Below are 14,018 nucleotides of genomic sequence, written 5' to 3'. Positions count from 1 at the left end.
ATAATAATTCTCACAAATTGATGCACAAATGTGAACTGAAATTAATATTAGAATATAAGACACTGAGAGAACTGAAATGTACAAATCCATTCTTCTGTTACAGTCTCATGGATGGCACATTCCCACTAAATATGAGTTTATTTGTTGACATTCATGATTATTTGCTATGTTTGGTACAAATATGAACCTTGCGTTCCACTATGGAATATATAGACACCCATCATTCTTTCTTAAGCTTTCTATTATGATTATGATTTTATTATCTTGTAATTTTATTCTTCCTGCTTTTATGACTGTTCTTATTATTACTCTTAGCCTGATGTTATGTTTGCTTGCTTGCTTGTTTGAATAATAATAATAACAATAATAAAGATAAGATAAGAAAGAAAACAAAGTAGTTCAAAATAAGACATTCAAGATAGCTTGGGTCTCAATCTTCAGGTTTCAGATTGCTTATGTCATAAAGTAGCATCATTTTGTGGAACAGTTGGGATGGGGAGATAATACCATCTCCCTCCCACCCACCCACCAGAATGCTGTGCTGTGTGGAGGAGGACAAACTTGAACACATTCCAGGATTCCCCAAAAATAGACCAGAGGCAATTGTACTTCATCCAGCAGAGCTTTACTGCTACTGAAGGCAAATGAGCATAATAGTCACAAATCCAATACATTCAGGATTGGCACATAAAAAATCCAGTTGCAGCACTTACAAATACTTATAAACTTATAACAAGGCTAAAACTTAACACTAAGCATACTATGTACACAACACCACATCAGAAGGAAGAGAGATAGAAAGTGAGTGAAAGCTCAGGCTCCTTCTGACCTCACTATTATAGTCAACATGACCTTGAGAGAAAGATAACAGAAGCAGTTTAAACTAGCTGTACTCAGTTTCTCAGAAGGGATAACCCAAACAACAGAAACCTTCTGCCTGTTTCTTTCACATAGAAAGAAACCTTCTAGAACACTCTTGAATTAATCAGAACAAGAAAAATCTCTACACATCAGATCCATTCTTTCTGTACTAAGAAATGCAAGATGTCCCACATAATTATGTTGTTGTCAAGCTGCATTGTTCTGGGGCACTAGAGAAATTTCAGCTTGGCCCTAGGCGGAATGAAGGAGACAGAGGAGGACTGGTGAGTCCCCTGCTGTTGAACTTTCCCCTGTCTCCTGAAAATAGTGAAAATTGCTCCTTTAGTCAGCACCAAATAAAGCAGTGAAAACGGGGAATGGGCATCTTGCTACAGCGCTTATTAAAAGAGTTTCTCATGCTTTTCAACAAAAGAGCTTGATGCAAAGTCAAGTACAGAAAACGACCTCGAGTTCATGCACAGCTTGAATATTTTTCATGCAATAATCTTTTGTAGAAAAAAATGGCCTGTGTCTTGGAGAGAAGCAGACTCGTGGAATGGCTACTTGGAACATGGTTTGGATTAGGAGGGGACACGGGTGGCGCTATGGTCTAAACCACTGAGCTTCTTGGGCTTGCCGATCAGAAGGTTGGTGGTTCGAATCCCCGCAACAGAGTGAGCTCCCGTTGCTCAGTCCCAGCTCCTGTCAACCTAGCAGTTCAAGAGCACGCCAGTGCAAGTAGATAAATAAGTACCGCTGTGGCGGGAAGGTAAACGGTGTTTCCGTGCACTCTAGTTTTCGTCATGGTGTCCCATTGCACCAGAAGCGGTTTAGTCATGCTGGCCACATGACCTGGAAAGCTGTCTGTGGACAAACACCAGCTCCCTTGGCCTGAAAGCGAGATGAGCGCCACACCCCATAGTCGCCTTTGACTGGACTTAACCATCCAGGGGTCCTTTACTCTCTCTTTTTTGCATCCTAAACTACTGAACACCTGTGCAGACATTTGGAAAGAGTGAAAAGGAAGGGTTGTCAAATATTCTTGTGAGGGTTGGTAAAATTTATGAACAGTTACTGTTGTTTTTAAAACTTATTCTGAGAAGTTTCAGCTCACTTAAAATTGAATGAAACTGTTGTTAGTTCATGTGGATGGATGAGGGAAGCGATGGACTAAGAGGAAGCAGGGAATTCTAAAATATTGCTGTACTAGTAAAATCAGAGAACAAAACGAAGCAACCTTTAAGGATGATTTGAAAATGTTTGTAGATTATTTTAAAAATTATTGTAAACATGTTAGTACACTAGCAGGTTTGGAGTAAGTTCAGCAGTAAAAGTTATTTTGAAAATAAAGTTGGGAAAATAAGGTATAGATTAAATATAATATGCAGCAGCAAATGATAAACATGAGAAAACCATGGAAGGGGGGAATTGATTTCTTAAGTGAATATTGGAAAATATTTGAAAAGAGTATTTTATTAGTGAAAAATCTTTTTTTTTTAATACTAAAATAATCTTAAACATTTTTTTTTAAAAAAAATGAATCTACAGTTGTGTTCAAAATTCAAGAATGGCAAACTAAGGAAGGCCATTTTGCCAAATAGTCTCTAAGGAAGGACAAGGTTTTTTGTAATAGCTCAGGAGGAGTTTAAAAAAAAAGGAAATTTTCAAAAAATTGTCAGAAAGTTATTTGTTGGGAAATTTTAGCTCAGCTGTAGTGGAATAATCAGTACAGGGTGCTGAATACTAGCTATGATAATTAACTAAAGAATTTTCAATCAAATTAAATTGTCTGTTAATACCTTGATCACAACAATGGCAGAAGGTATGGCAGAATATTCAGTACTATGAATATTGTGAAGTTTCTGATAAGAAACTCAATAGACATCTGTCAGCTGACCCTCACTACAAGTTTTTAAATGAAAAGAGCATGTAAATTGACAGTTGGAAAAAGGATCTTATTGTGCTAACAATTCTTCTGCAGGGAGGAAGAACACCTGGAAAATTATTTTGAAGATATTACAGCTTTGACTTCACTTACAATAACTTGGTTAAGAATGGGTGGCTGCAATGTTTCCAGGGCCTGTGTCAGGAAGCACAGGTGGTTTGTGCTGGTAGATGATGTGACCACATCCTGAATAGGTTCTGCCTGAAACTGAATAAATACCACCCAACTTCCATTTTATTCTCAGCATCCCATTCACCCTGGCAGGCTGAGAAGAAGCTCATCAAGAAGTGTTGTGTAAGTACAGTTTGACTGAGTTAAATGAACTTGGGTGTGTGTGCTTGATTTGATCCAGGGCTCAGTTCTGAAAAGCTTGAAGGAATAACAGGGTGCTTGTGATAACATGCAGAGGTCTTTCTCCTCACTACTGAACAGCCAGGACCCCTCTAGGGAACAGAAGTTACTAGTTCAACCAAAGCAGAGCATGTAGAAGGTCTTTTATCTGAGAATTCATCCACTGGGCAAGTGTGATCACTCTCCAGAATCTCAGTTTGGGGAGGTATCGGCCAATCAAAATGGGAATGGCCTGTATAGGCAGATATTGTGATGCACCTTACGATTCTGTCTCAGGTGGCATCCCTGCTAGTTCCTCTGGAACCAGTACAAAGGGCTACCCTCAAGTGAATGCACCCACAACAGTTGTGCTTACTCGAATAGGTGTTCAAGTTTCTAAGCAGTTATAGCTTCCGTGCTGGGTGATTCTCTCTCAGTGAGTCTTCCTGGCTCAACAGCAGACCTGGTGGGAAAGGAGAACTGGAGGTGGAAGTGTTAAATGCCTAGGCACAAGGTCTATAGGGCCAGGGCATCTTCAACCTCCCCCCCACCAATTCTTTGGGATGGGGATGGGTAACCCCAATCTTGAGGGGGCGGAAGAGGCCGAGCCCTTCCACCCAGCTCGTCCCGTCCATCCTCCTCTCTCTTACCTTCCAATGTTGGGCACAATTTGACGCCTCTGGCTGTGTGTGTGTGTGTGTGTGTTAATAATACCTTTATTGTCAATGTACAACCTGTGTACAATGAAATTAAATGAAACAGAGAAGTAAGATGGTAGAGTAGCAGCTGCAGGAACATTAGTATTTCCTCTTCCTCAGACCATTCAGCCCTTCATGCTTCCTCCAAGTTCTTTGTCTTCCTTCTTTCACACTCTGTTCTCTTTCACACCTGGTTGTTCACATCCTCCTCTTGCTTCCATTTCCACCCCTCCATTTTACAGCCTCAGTTCATTTATTTGTTGATAAGGGTTGTTTTTACAGACATCTCAGAGAAGGCAACAGATCCAGCAGCGATGGCTAACAGAACCATAGTGTTCCTTCCCCCAAATTGTAACAACATAAACCAGGCAGGCCAGGGGGCCTCAAATACTGTTCTCCAACTACCAGAGACAGCTCTCTATGGAGGTCAGCAGCTTGGAGGCCCTGATAACCAGCCTCAGCAGAACGGGCAGGTGGGAGCCATGGAGACACTCCGCTATGTAGAGACCAAATCTCTGGGGGTAAGTGAAATTGAGATTTGCTCATGTTCAGGCTTATGTTCAGTGGGTGAGAGGCTGCCAGCTCTGCAAGGAAGGGGTGACATAATTGGGCTTTTGAGCCCCACAGGGGTGCTGCAGAAAGAATGCAGTTGGTCAAGAGAGCCATGGACTCAAAAAGGTTGAAAACTTCTGCTTTATGCCATTGTTTATATCCAAGTTTCTGCTTGTTTGCTATTTTGTTTACCTTTGGAGGAAGATTCTATGCAAAACCCCATTCTTTCGTACAGAAGGTAATAGTTGAACATTACTAGTAACAGAGCATAGGAGCCAATGCCCAGGGGCCGATTTCTTTTTGCCCCCACTAAAATATTTGAGGGGGCTGCCCCCCAGTTGATGGGCATTGCCATTCAAATGTTGTGCATGCAACTTTATGTGGGGTGGAGCTTACCTCCCCCCCCCCCCAAAAAAAAAGGTTGGCACTCCTGTAACACAGAATTTGTGTGCTGATAGTTACATTAAGTGTTACAAGGTCAGGATATCTACTCATACCTTCCAGGGCATGTTTAAAATAAAGACTAGTAACCAGGGTTAAAGGTAGCTCCATGATGGGGGTCTCTTTATATCAAATTATGCTGCATTCATTGATGCCACGAGCTACAGGAATAAACCATAGAAAAGGTTCAAATTATCAGACACCATTACAAGGACTTAGAGGAGGATATTCCTCACACAATCTAGGGACCTGAGATGCTTTTTACTGTTTTTCTGTGTGGGCAGCTTGAAGTCATTATTCAGGGGTTTGGGTTTTTTTACCTCTTAGCAGGGCTCAGGAAACTGTTTGATCTTGTTTGTGTAATTTTCTCTCCCAGGTTATCCAGATCATGATTGGATTGGTACACATTGGCTTTGGGGCTGTCTCCCTTGTCCTTTTACCTTACCATACAGTTTTTGCTGCTCTTGGAGGTTATCCATTCTGGGCTGGACTATTTGTAAGTAGTTGGTTATTTGTCTTTGAGGACCAGTCTGTTTCAGTGTCCATGGTCATGAAATTTAGGGCTGCATACATAGCATACATTTAATTCACATTTAAAGCACATCCTCCACACACGCCCAACCATCCTAAACTGTAGTTTAAGGGGGCTAGGAATTGTAGCTCCATGCAGGGTAAACAACAGTTCCCATTTTGGGGGGGGGGTGCTTTAAGTGTATGATGTGTGCACACAGCTTTGATCTTGGAGAGGAAGTCTCCATTATGTTCCTATTCAGTTGCTGACTTCCTTTGTATTGAGAACTAATAGAAAGTAAATAAGTAATAATCTCTCTCTCTCTCTCTCTCTCTCTCTCTCTCTCTCTCTCTCTCTCATGCATGCGCGTGCGCACACACATATCCTTATAGTTCTACGAAATGGAATAGACATAGATGAAGGAAATGTGCACATGCAGTAAAGCTGCTTACCTCCACCCCAGTGGTGTCCCCCAAAGCATTTACTCTTTCATGTAGAAGTGAAATCTGCAGGCTGGAGTCAACTAAGCTGTTGCACTAGTGGAAGCCAGTGTCAGGATTCATACTGGCACAATGAGACTTCCTTCGCTCTCCACCTTCCCATGTCCCCACCCTCCCCATATTTGCTCAAAAAGGTGACAATAACCCCCTGAACAGTGCAGGGGAGCAAAAGAGGAGGGGTTGTTCTGTCTGGCAAGCAGAAATGCTTTGCTAAGGCCTCTGAGACCCCTATTCCCTTCACAGTCCTACAGTTCCCACTGTTCCATGGGAAGAGGAACTGATTGTTAAACCACCCAGAGAATTGTAGCTCTGCGCACCACACCCTTAACTCTCAGCTCCCTTGACAAGCAGTTCCCAGGATTCTTTGAGGGAGGGGCATGACTATAACACAACTTTAAATATATAGTGCAGATTGAAACCAAGTTGTACTATCCCAGGAGGGCTTTCCCAAGAAATGTAGAAAGTTTTTTAGTTCCATTTGTTTACCAAAAGCAATGCTTTTGGTTGACGCAGATAAGTCATCCTGCCCCATCCAGGAAAACTTAGGCAAAGCCTTTGCAGCAATGGTGCTTAGTTCTCTGCATAGGACTGCAAAGGACTGGCACACATGGTTCAACAGGAAGAGGGGAATCTTATGTCAAAGCCGTATTCACATGTTCAAGAACATTTTAATTAAAACCAATGAACAAATCTCCTTGTCAGTTTTCAATGCATTTGTGTTGGAGAGATAGTCAGAAAGCCAATAGTTGGCTGTTCTTTGGTAAAAGAAGAAAATATTCTATTATCTGACATCAGTCCCAAAGCACTGAGATGTTGGGACTAAGGAAAATGTTGTCGTTTTTTAGTGAACAACCCAAATGATCTTTTCTTTTTCTTCTCCTGAATAGTTCATTGTTTCTGGATCCCTGGCTGTGTCAGCTGAGAAATATCTTAATACAAGCCTGGTGAGATACACACCATTCCCTCCTCATTTGTGTTGCTGTATAAACAAACAAATAACACAGCCTTCTTGTTACACGTCTGGGTATATGGCCCCCTCCAGACTGATTTTTTATTGCAGGTGGTTTTGCCATAATAATAGTGTATTAGCGGTGGGTTTATTCTGCATGAGTTTGTTCTGTGGTGCTTCCCTAATGCTATTACACTATTGCTGTCTGAATGGCTATAGCATAACAAAAGCAGGACAAAAGTAAACCAGAACACCTGCAGTATAAAAAGTTGCAGGATGTCAGCAGGAAGTTACAAGATATGCACTGATCGGAAACGATACAGTCTGACTTCTCAAAACATTTGCACGTGCAAGCATGTGAAAGCAGGATCACGTGTGACCCAACAGCATCATGAGAACAAATAATAACGAATGTGCAATTGAAAGGTTCTCTGGAGGGGCACTAGAGTAACTGTCTACACTATTCTGATGTGCATTTATCGTAAATCAAAGCAGCCTGTAAGACTGGTGCTCGAGATCGGCAACCAACCTAGAACAGAGGGTAGCCGGGGCTCCTTCAACTAATACCTCTTGATCCCAATCCTGGCTGGAAGGTGCTACCATGAGATTCAAAGTGGGGGTGTTGTTCCAGGGCCCAGACCCCTTGCTGCCTGAGCACCAGAGCAGCTCTTAGAAGAGTCTGTGGCTTGATCCACTGGTGGAGGAAGAGGGGTGCAGGAGGAGTGCACCGTCCCCGACAGCGATATCCCGGTGGGGTGCCATCATGGCTGCCCCCCCGCGCTGGGAACCCCACCCCTGCAGGCGGCGAGTAACACCCCCAGGACATGCGTCAATCCCCTGCAGGCGGTGCCACGCCCCAGGACATGCACCATGCTCCCAGGATGCACGCCAGCCATACTCCCGCCTGCTCTCCACCCCCACCCCGATGCTGGAGCATAAAGCTCCACCACTGGCTTGATCTTCAGTGCCGTGCCGTCTGGCACTGCAGCTCCCTAGGAAATCACAGAAAAGGTGGCAGCCCATTGAGGGATAGCTTCTCTGTCACTTCTCTCCTGCTTTGGGTTACCCAACTTTTTAAAAGTGCCCTTATGCAGCATCAGCATACTCTTTCCATCCGTCAATGTGAATTGCAGTGCAAACCTAACCACATCTACTTAGAAGTAGATTGAATTGAATTCAACTGGACTTGCTGCCAGATAAGCGGGGTTCTAAATCCTAAATACATCCAGAAGAAGTAAAGTAAATCAGGTGGTAATCGGGGGGGGGCATAAAAGCCTGGTAGAGTTTACAGGGGCTAAGAATGTCAACCGTTGCTTGCTGGCTACACGGTGGCAATTTGTTATGTAGAACACATGCCCTCCTTGCTTGCCTAGCTACACACACAGACCTCAGTCCTTGAAGTACTGCTGCTTGAGGGTTTTCTCAAACACTTTTGCAGACATCCCTTTGCAAGTTCTCATACCTGCGAACTGTGCATCTGGTTCAACCTCCTACAATGTAGGAATGTGCAGCTGTCCCATATGGGGATTGAACCTGCAACCTTGGTGTTATCAGCACCATGATCTCTAACTAACTCAGCTATCCTGGCACATCAAATCCAGTTTCATAGACTCAGACTGGATCTAGACACATCAACGAAGCATTTCAGTTAAACGCGTTGCAAATTTTGTATGAGAAATCTGGTTAACAAAAACGGGACTCCACAGCCCCATCTAGTGTTAGAATGCATAAACAACACATATAAAGCGTTTTTTCTTTGGCCGTGTAGCTGAGTCCTCAGTTATAGTACCCTCCATGTCTGCCCAGGGGCTTCTTTCCTTCCCTTGCACCTCCAGTTTGAACTTTGTTCATGTTCTGTTCACCTAGCAATTATGGGAACTACTTTCAGGTGAAGTTTAGAGATTTTTGAACTAATTCAGTGAACTTCATTTGACTGAACTAGTTCATTCCAAACTTCAGTACAAATACAAACGACAGGAAGCCTGCACAGTTTTGTGTGGTTGACAGATCCTTCACACTGCTTCAGATTGGTCTTTAGATTTCTATTTCCTCAGATTTAAACCTCAGTTCAGCTTGAACTCAGGCCTCTTGCAAAACAGGTATTTCTCTTCACATCGTTTGGGTATGACTCTCTTCATTAGACTATTTGCCTTTGAAGATGGACCTCTGTTTTCGGGTCTCCTGATTCATTGTATCTTTCAGGTGAAATGCAGTGTGGGAATGAACATCACAAGTTCTATAATGGCATTAGTTGGCATCGTGCTCTATTTGACGGAGCTGTGCCTGAATTCTGTTCTTAAAAACTGTGATCGTCTTAATCAGGACAAATATTCTTGTGAGGTAAGTGAACAAGTTCCAAAAAATGTTGACATTGTGGGCAAAATCTTTAGAAAGGGAGAGAAACCCAGACCCACCTTGAGCTTTGCTTGTGCTGCAAGCAGTTCCCACATCAAGAGACCAGCCTCTGGGAATTCTAGGAATTGTAGCTCTTTGGGAAGACAAACAACTCTCAGCACCCTTAAAAAAAACTTCCTGGGATTCTTTGGGTAAGGTGTGATGGTTTAAAGTAGGATGGTACTGCTTTAAATGTATAGTGCTGATAGCGTCTTTGTTTTTTGACACAGTAGCTCCCAGATATTCTCTTTAGCTGCTTCTTTTGAAAAGAGAGGCAAATGTCAACGACACAGAAGGGTCAATAGCAAAACTACTATGTGTAGCTTAAGTGGACTTTTTTCTGATTCACCTGCCATACAACCTGATAATATATTGATCAGAATGTACATCGGGTAGTTTTTCTGTGTTCTATCCTATATTAACAGCCTTCATGCAGGTGGCAAGGCACAAATGAGGTTTTTAGCCTAATGTGTGCACCACACATATCGGGGCCTTCTAAATCCTATTCACTGTATGCCTGGAGATTTGCTTTGTGAGGCTGCAAAATGCAAACATACTAAGAAGGTCCCAGCTGCACAGCCCTGTTTCTTACTGTGTTATATTCAAAGAGGCAAATGTATGTCAGTATGACCTCTTGCCCAAACGATTCTAAATAGTCGTCACCACTGCCTCCAACTCTTCTCCACATGAATTTTTCACTGATGTTGTCAGGTCAGAATTTTTCTTATGAGCTGCCTTGAAACCACTGAGATGATTTTCTAGTACCCAGAGCTGTGTCCGTGTTGTCATGTCACCTGCTCCTCTGCTTTGCAGCTAAGCTACCAAATAGGCACTGGTCTCGGAATCCTCCTCTTCTTGTTCACCTCCCTGGAGTTCTGCATTGCAGTTTCCACAACACATTTTGGGTGCCTGGCCGTCTGCTGTAACAATGAGAGGGTAAGCATTGGAAAGCCTTGCTCAGAAATTAAGCAGGTCATATTGAAAATATGGTACAGAGGAGATATTGATTCGTGGGGTTTAGAAATGCCTTCAGGCTCCCATGGGATCCTTTGCAGCTGTCTTGGAATCGCCTGCTGTTATCTACAGTAGAGGACCATGGTTCTGGACCACGAGTCTGATGGAGCCTAGGAAGTCTTCTGTTCCTTATTCATGCACCCCCCATGTACAGCAATAGCATTTGATATGGCTGCAAAAGGCTTGAATGACCCTGTTCCTTATCAGTGTGGTATCATTTGCACTGGTAGCGTTCAGCTACAGAGGGCTTTAAGAATTTAGAGCAATTGTTTAGATCATGGTGACATGGGGAAAAAGGACACCATCATAACCATGTATGTTTGTGTGTGTTTCAGGCCATAACTTTCATGCATTACACCATCTATCAAGGTGGTATGAATCCTGCTGAAGGCAACCCTGCTCCTCCAGCCACCAGTGTTGCACTTTCTTCCAAGGAAGAGGCTTGCTAAAGAACCCAAGAGAAAAGTGATCAACGATATCACTTCCAAGAAGCCAGGAAGTGAAATATTATTGATGTATTAACTCCCTCCCTCCCCCCCACCATAAATATATCTATCCACCCAGGCTATGTGCTGTCGCTGCAATTTTTAGTAGATTACCCAATTTGATTAATAGTCTAAAATGTTTGGGTATGGAATTACCACAGATGTTGGAGTGGGGGTTGCACACCTGCTTATTATTATGATTATTGAATTTATATATCGCTTTATACCTGCAGGTCTCGGGGCGGTTTACAAAATAAAATCAAAATATAAAACCACAAAATCCATAATCAAAATTAAAACAACCACCCAATAACCCCCCACCCCACCCCCACATTTTAAAAGGGCATAAGATGTCAATCAAATCAACCAAAGTCCTGGTTAAAAAGGAACGTTTTTGCCTGGCGCCTAAAGGTGTGTGTAATGAAGGCGGCAGGTGAACTTCTCTGGGGAGAGCATTCCACAGACGGGGAGCCACTGCAGAGAAGGCCCATTCTCCTGTTGCCACCCTCCGAACCTCTCGAGGAGGCGGTACATGGAGGAGGACCTCAGAAGATGATCTCAGGGTCCTGGTAGGTTCATATGGAAAGAGGCGGTCTTTGAGGTATTGCAGTCCTGAGCTGTTTAAGGCGTTATAGGTCGTGTAACCCCATCAATATAACCCCATCAAGAGCAGGCAATCTCCCACCCATCCGGTCTAGGGAACCATCTACTAACAGTCCCTCAGTCTTATCTGGATTGAGTTTCAGTTTGTTGGCTCTCATCCAGTCCATTATCAATGCAAGTCACTGGTCCAGCACTTCCACTGCCTCACCTGCAGATGTAAAGAAGAAATAGAGCTGAGTGTTATCAGCATACTGCTGACAACATATTCCCCATCCAGCGGTTTCATGTAGATGTTAAACAACGTTGGAGATAGGATTGAGCGCTGCAGAATCCCACATTGAAAAGCATTCCCCAAGCAACACCCTCTGGGAATGACCATCCAAGTAGGGCTGGAACCACCGCAAAGCAGTGCCACCCACCCCTACTTCGGACAGCCACTCTAGAAGGATATCATGGTCAATGGTATCAAAAGCCGCTGAGAGGTCAAGGAGAATTAACAGGGACATGTTTCCCTTGTCTCTCTCAACAGACGTCATCATACAGGGTGACCAAAGCAGTTTCTGTGCCCAAACTGGGCCTAAACCCTGATTGAAATGGATCCAGAAAATCAGTTTCTTCCAAAAGCACCTGGATCTGGTCTGCGACCACTCGCTCCAGAACCTTGCTCAGGAAAGGGAGATTAGCAACTGCTCGAAAGTTAGTTAGGTTTTCCAAATCCAGGGAAGGCTTCTTAAGGATTGGTTTTACCACTGCCTCCTTCAAACAGGCAGGGACCACCCCCTCTCATAAAGAGGGATTGATCACCTCCCTGGCCCTGCCAGCTGTTCCCTCCCTGCTGGTTTTTATCAGCCAAGAGGAGCAAAGGTCTGGAGCGCAAGTGGTTGCCCTGACCAATCCGAGCACCTTGTCCACATCCTCGAGCCTTACCAACTGAAACTCATCCAACACAAAAAGACTAGACTGTGCTCTGGACACCCCATGAGATTCATCTGCTATAACAGCAGATTCATGGTCTTAGTGGATGCAAGCAATTTTATCCTCAAAATGCCTTGCAAACAAGTCACAGCGAACTACCGTTGGTTCTCCCAGCCTGTAAAAGGCCCCGTACAACCCGGAAAAGCTCTGCCAAGCGACTTGATGAGGATGCAATGGAGGCAGCTCCACTGATGAGCTCTCCTTAGATTTAGTCTCAAGTTAAGACCACTGTGTCTTGAAATGGATCTCTCTTCAGGTTCTCTTGAATGGTCTCCACTGTCTCTTTCTTTCCTGAACTCATCAAAGCTAATGGGCAGCAGCACGGAGAGCGCCCAAGGAACTTCAGCCACCATTAGTCACTAGACACTGCACAACTAGCAGCAATGGAGAATGTAGTTCTTATGGTGCTGCCATATATCTAGGGCCTAACAAAGGGTGTTTTACCTGTGGAGCCCTCCACACCATATAGAAGCATCCAGAGGATTAAGGAACCTACCTTTCCCATGACTCCTGGCAGCCCTCAATGCTGCAAACTACGCTCTCCCAGGTCCACCAAGTCCAGGTAAACAGAGAAAGGTGTTTGGAGAGAGGGCTTAAGTTGGGGCACAGCAATGGAGGCCTGATTCACACTAGACACAATTTAGGGCCCACATTATGTTGTCTGAAGGACATTAAAAACAAAAACAAAACCTGATCCATTCTCCTCAAGTTATTTCTGGGAGGGACTGTGGAACTATCTAGACTACTAATTAAAAAGCTTTCAATCACTGTTTAAGATTCCCCTGATTCACTGGCTAGTAGAACTTAAAGATGTTGCATATTCTTAATACATTCAACATCTGTAGGTTTTTGGGAACATGTGTAGGATCGAACCCAGACATTTTTATACAGTTTTAATATGAGCACTTAAAAAACAAACAACTGGGGGTGACTGCTGATACCATGTTAAAGAGATCTCCCTCCTTCTGCTGCATTGTATAGAATACATGCCCTAAACTGTTGCTTGTTTTTTGCGTCAACTAAAAGTGAAGAATGATTTTTTTCTCTTTCAAGAACTATTGTTTTATTCGTATGCAAATATATGCAGCTATATGAATGGCTGAACACAATACCATAATAGGGGGTCAGACATACTATTTCACTTGCAGACTTTCCACAGGAGAGAAGAGGATGCTACACTAGGTGGACCATTGGCCTGATCCAGCAGCCTCTTCTTATGTTCTTATGTGCCCATCCAAAATGTTTATCCATGCAGCTTTTTCAATAAAATGATGGAATGGTTTTCCTGCCTTTTGATGAGTACATTTGCCAAATGAAAGTATTTGGGCTCATGTTCACATCTCTGTGAACGTAAGTGTGCACAGAACAATGTATTAAACTGTTTAACATGTACATATGGGCTCTCCTTATGGGCAGGGTGTTGTTAACCCTTGCCCTCCCAGACTCCTTCTCCAGGATCTTGCAGCTGGGACAGCATCCTTTTAGTTCAGTCACAAGAGAAGGGATTTATACAGTATGTAGCTAGTTTAAGATGCTGCCCTGTCGCAATTCTCTGCTGCAGACTGGTTAGATCTGAGTCTAATGCACTAGAAAACTTTTCTTGGATTACTGTAAAGAAAAAACCCTAGACGTTTTGCCACATTTAAAAAATCTGCCTGGATAGAAATTTTAATCCTGAAAAAGAGGACGTGTCTGGAAAAAAGGAAGAGATATGGCAACCCTACGTTCCATTCACTTGCTTTCACCTTTAAGCTTCCTGT

At 43.3% G+C, this 14,018-nt stretch overlaps 1 protein-coding gene across 2 annotated transcripts; it reads left to right on the top strand.

The window, feature by feature from the left end:
- Positions 1 to 3,028: 3,028 nt before the first annotated feature.
- On the top strand, positions 3,029 to 13,539 carry LOC310704717 (membrane-spanning 4-domains subfamily A member 12-like). Of its 2 annotated transcripts, XM_083498579.1 has the most exons (8): positions 3,029 to 3,100; positions 4,117 to 4,355; positions 5,204 to 5,323; positions 6,726 to 6,782; positions 8,990 to 9,127; positions 9,995 to 10,117; positions 10,531 to 11,091; positions 12,077 to 13,539. In XM_083498579.1, the coding sequence occupies exons 2-7, from the start codon at positions 4,149 to 4,151 to the stop codon at positions 10,642 to 10,644; spliced, it is 759 nt and encodes a 252-aa protein (XP_083354705.1). In that variant the 5' UTR covers positions 3,029 to 3,100; positions 4,117 to 4,148; the 3' UTR covers positions 10,645 to 11,091; positions 12,077 to 13,539. The 2 variants fall into 2 exon arrangements, with proteins under 2 accessions (XP_083354705.1, XP_083354706.1); XM_083498580.1 differs by lacking the exon at positions 3,029 to 3,100 and having other exon boundaries at positions 3,145 to 4,355.
- The last annotated feature ends 479 nt before the right edge of the window (positions 13,540 to 14,018 follow it).

Source organism: Podarcis liolepis (genome assembly GCF_965112155.1).
Source record: "Podarcis liolepis genome assembly, chromosome: 1".
NCBI classification, from domain to species: domain Eukaryota; kingdom Metazoa; phylum Chordata; class Lepidosauria; order Squamata; family Lacertidae; genus Podarcis; species Podarcis liolepis.
This window is presented reverse-complemented; position numbering and strand designations above follow the sequence as displayed.

What these genes read in the sequence shown, in the direction of transcription:
- LOC310704717 (XM_083498579.1), top strand. Translation starts at nt 4,149, where the DNA reads ATGGCTAACAGAACCATAGTGTTCCTTCCCCCAAATTGTAACAACATA. An exon ending in AATATCTTAATACAAGCCTG is followed by an intron (nt 6,783 to 8,989) that starts GTGAGATACACA and finishes TGTATCTTTCAG; the next exon opens with GTGAAATGCAGTGTGGGAAT. An exon ending in AGGACAAATATTCTTGTGAG is followed by an intron (nt 9,128 to 9,994) that starts GTAAGTGAACAA and finishes TCTGCTTTGCAG; the next exon opens with CTAAGCTACCAAATAGGCAC.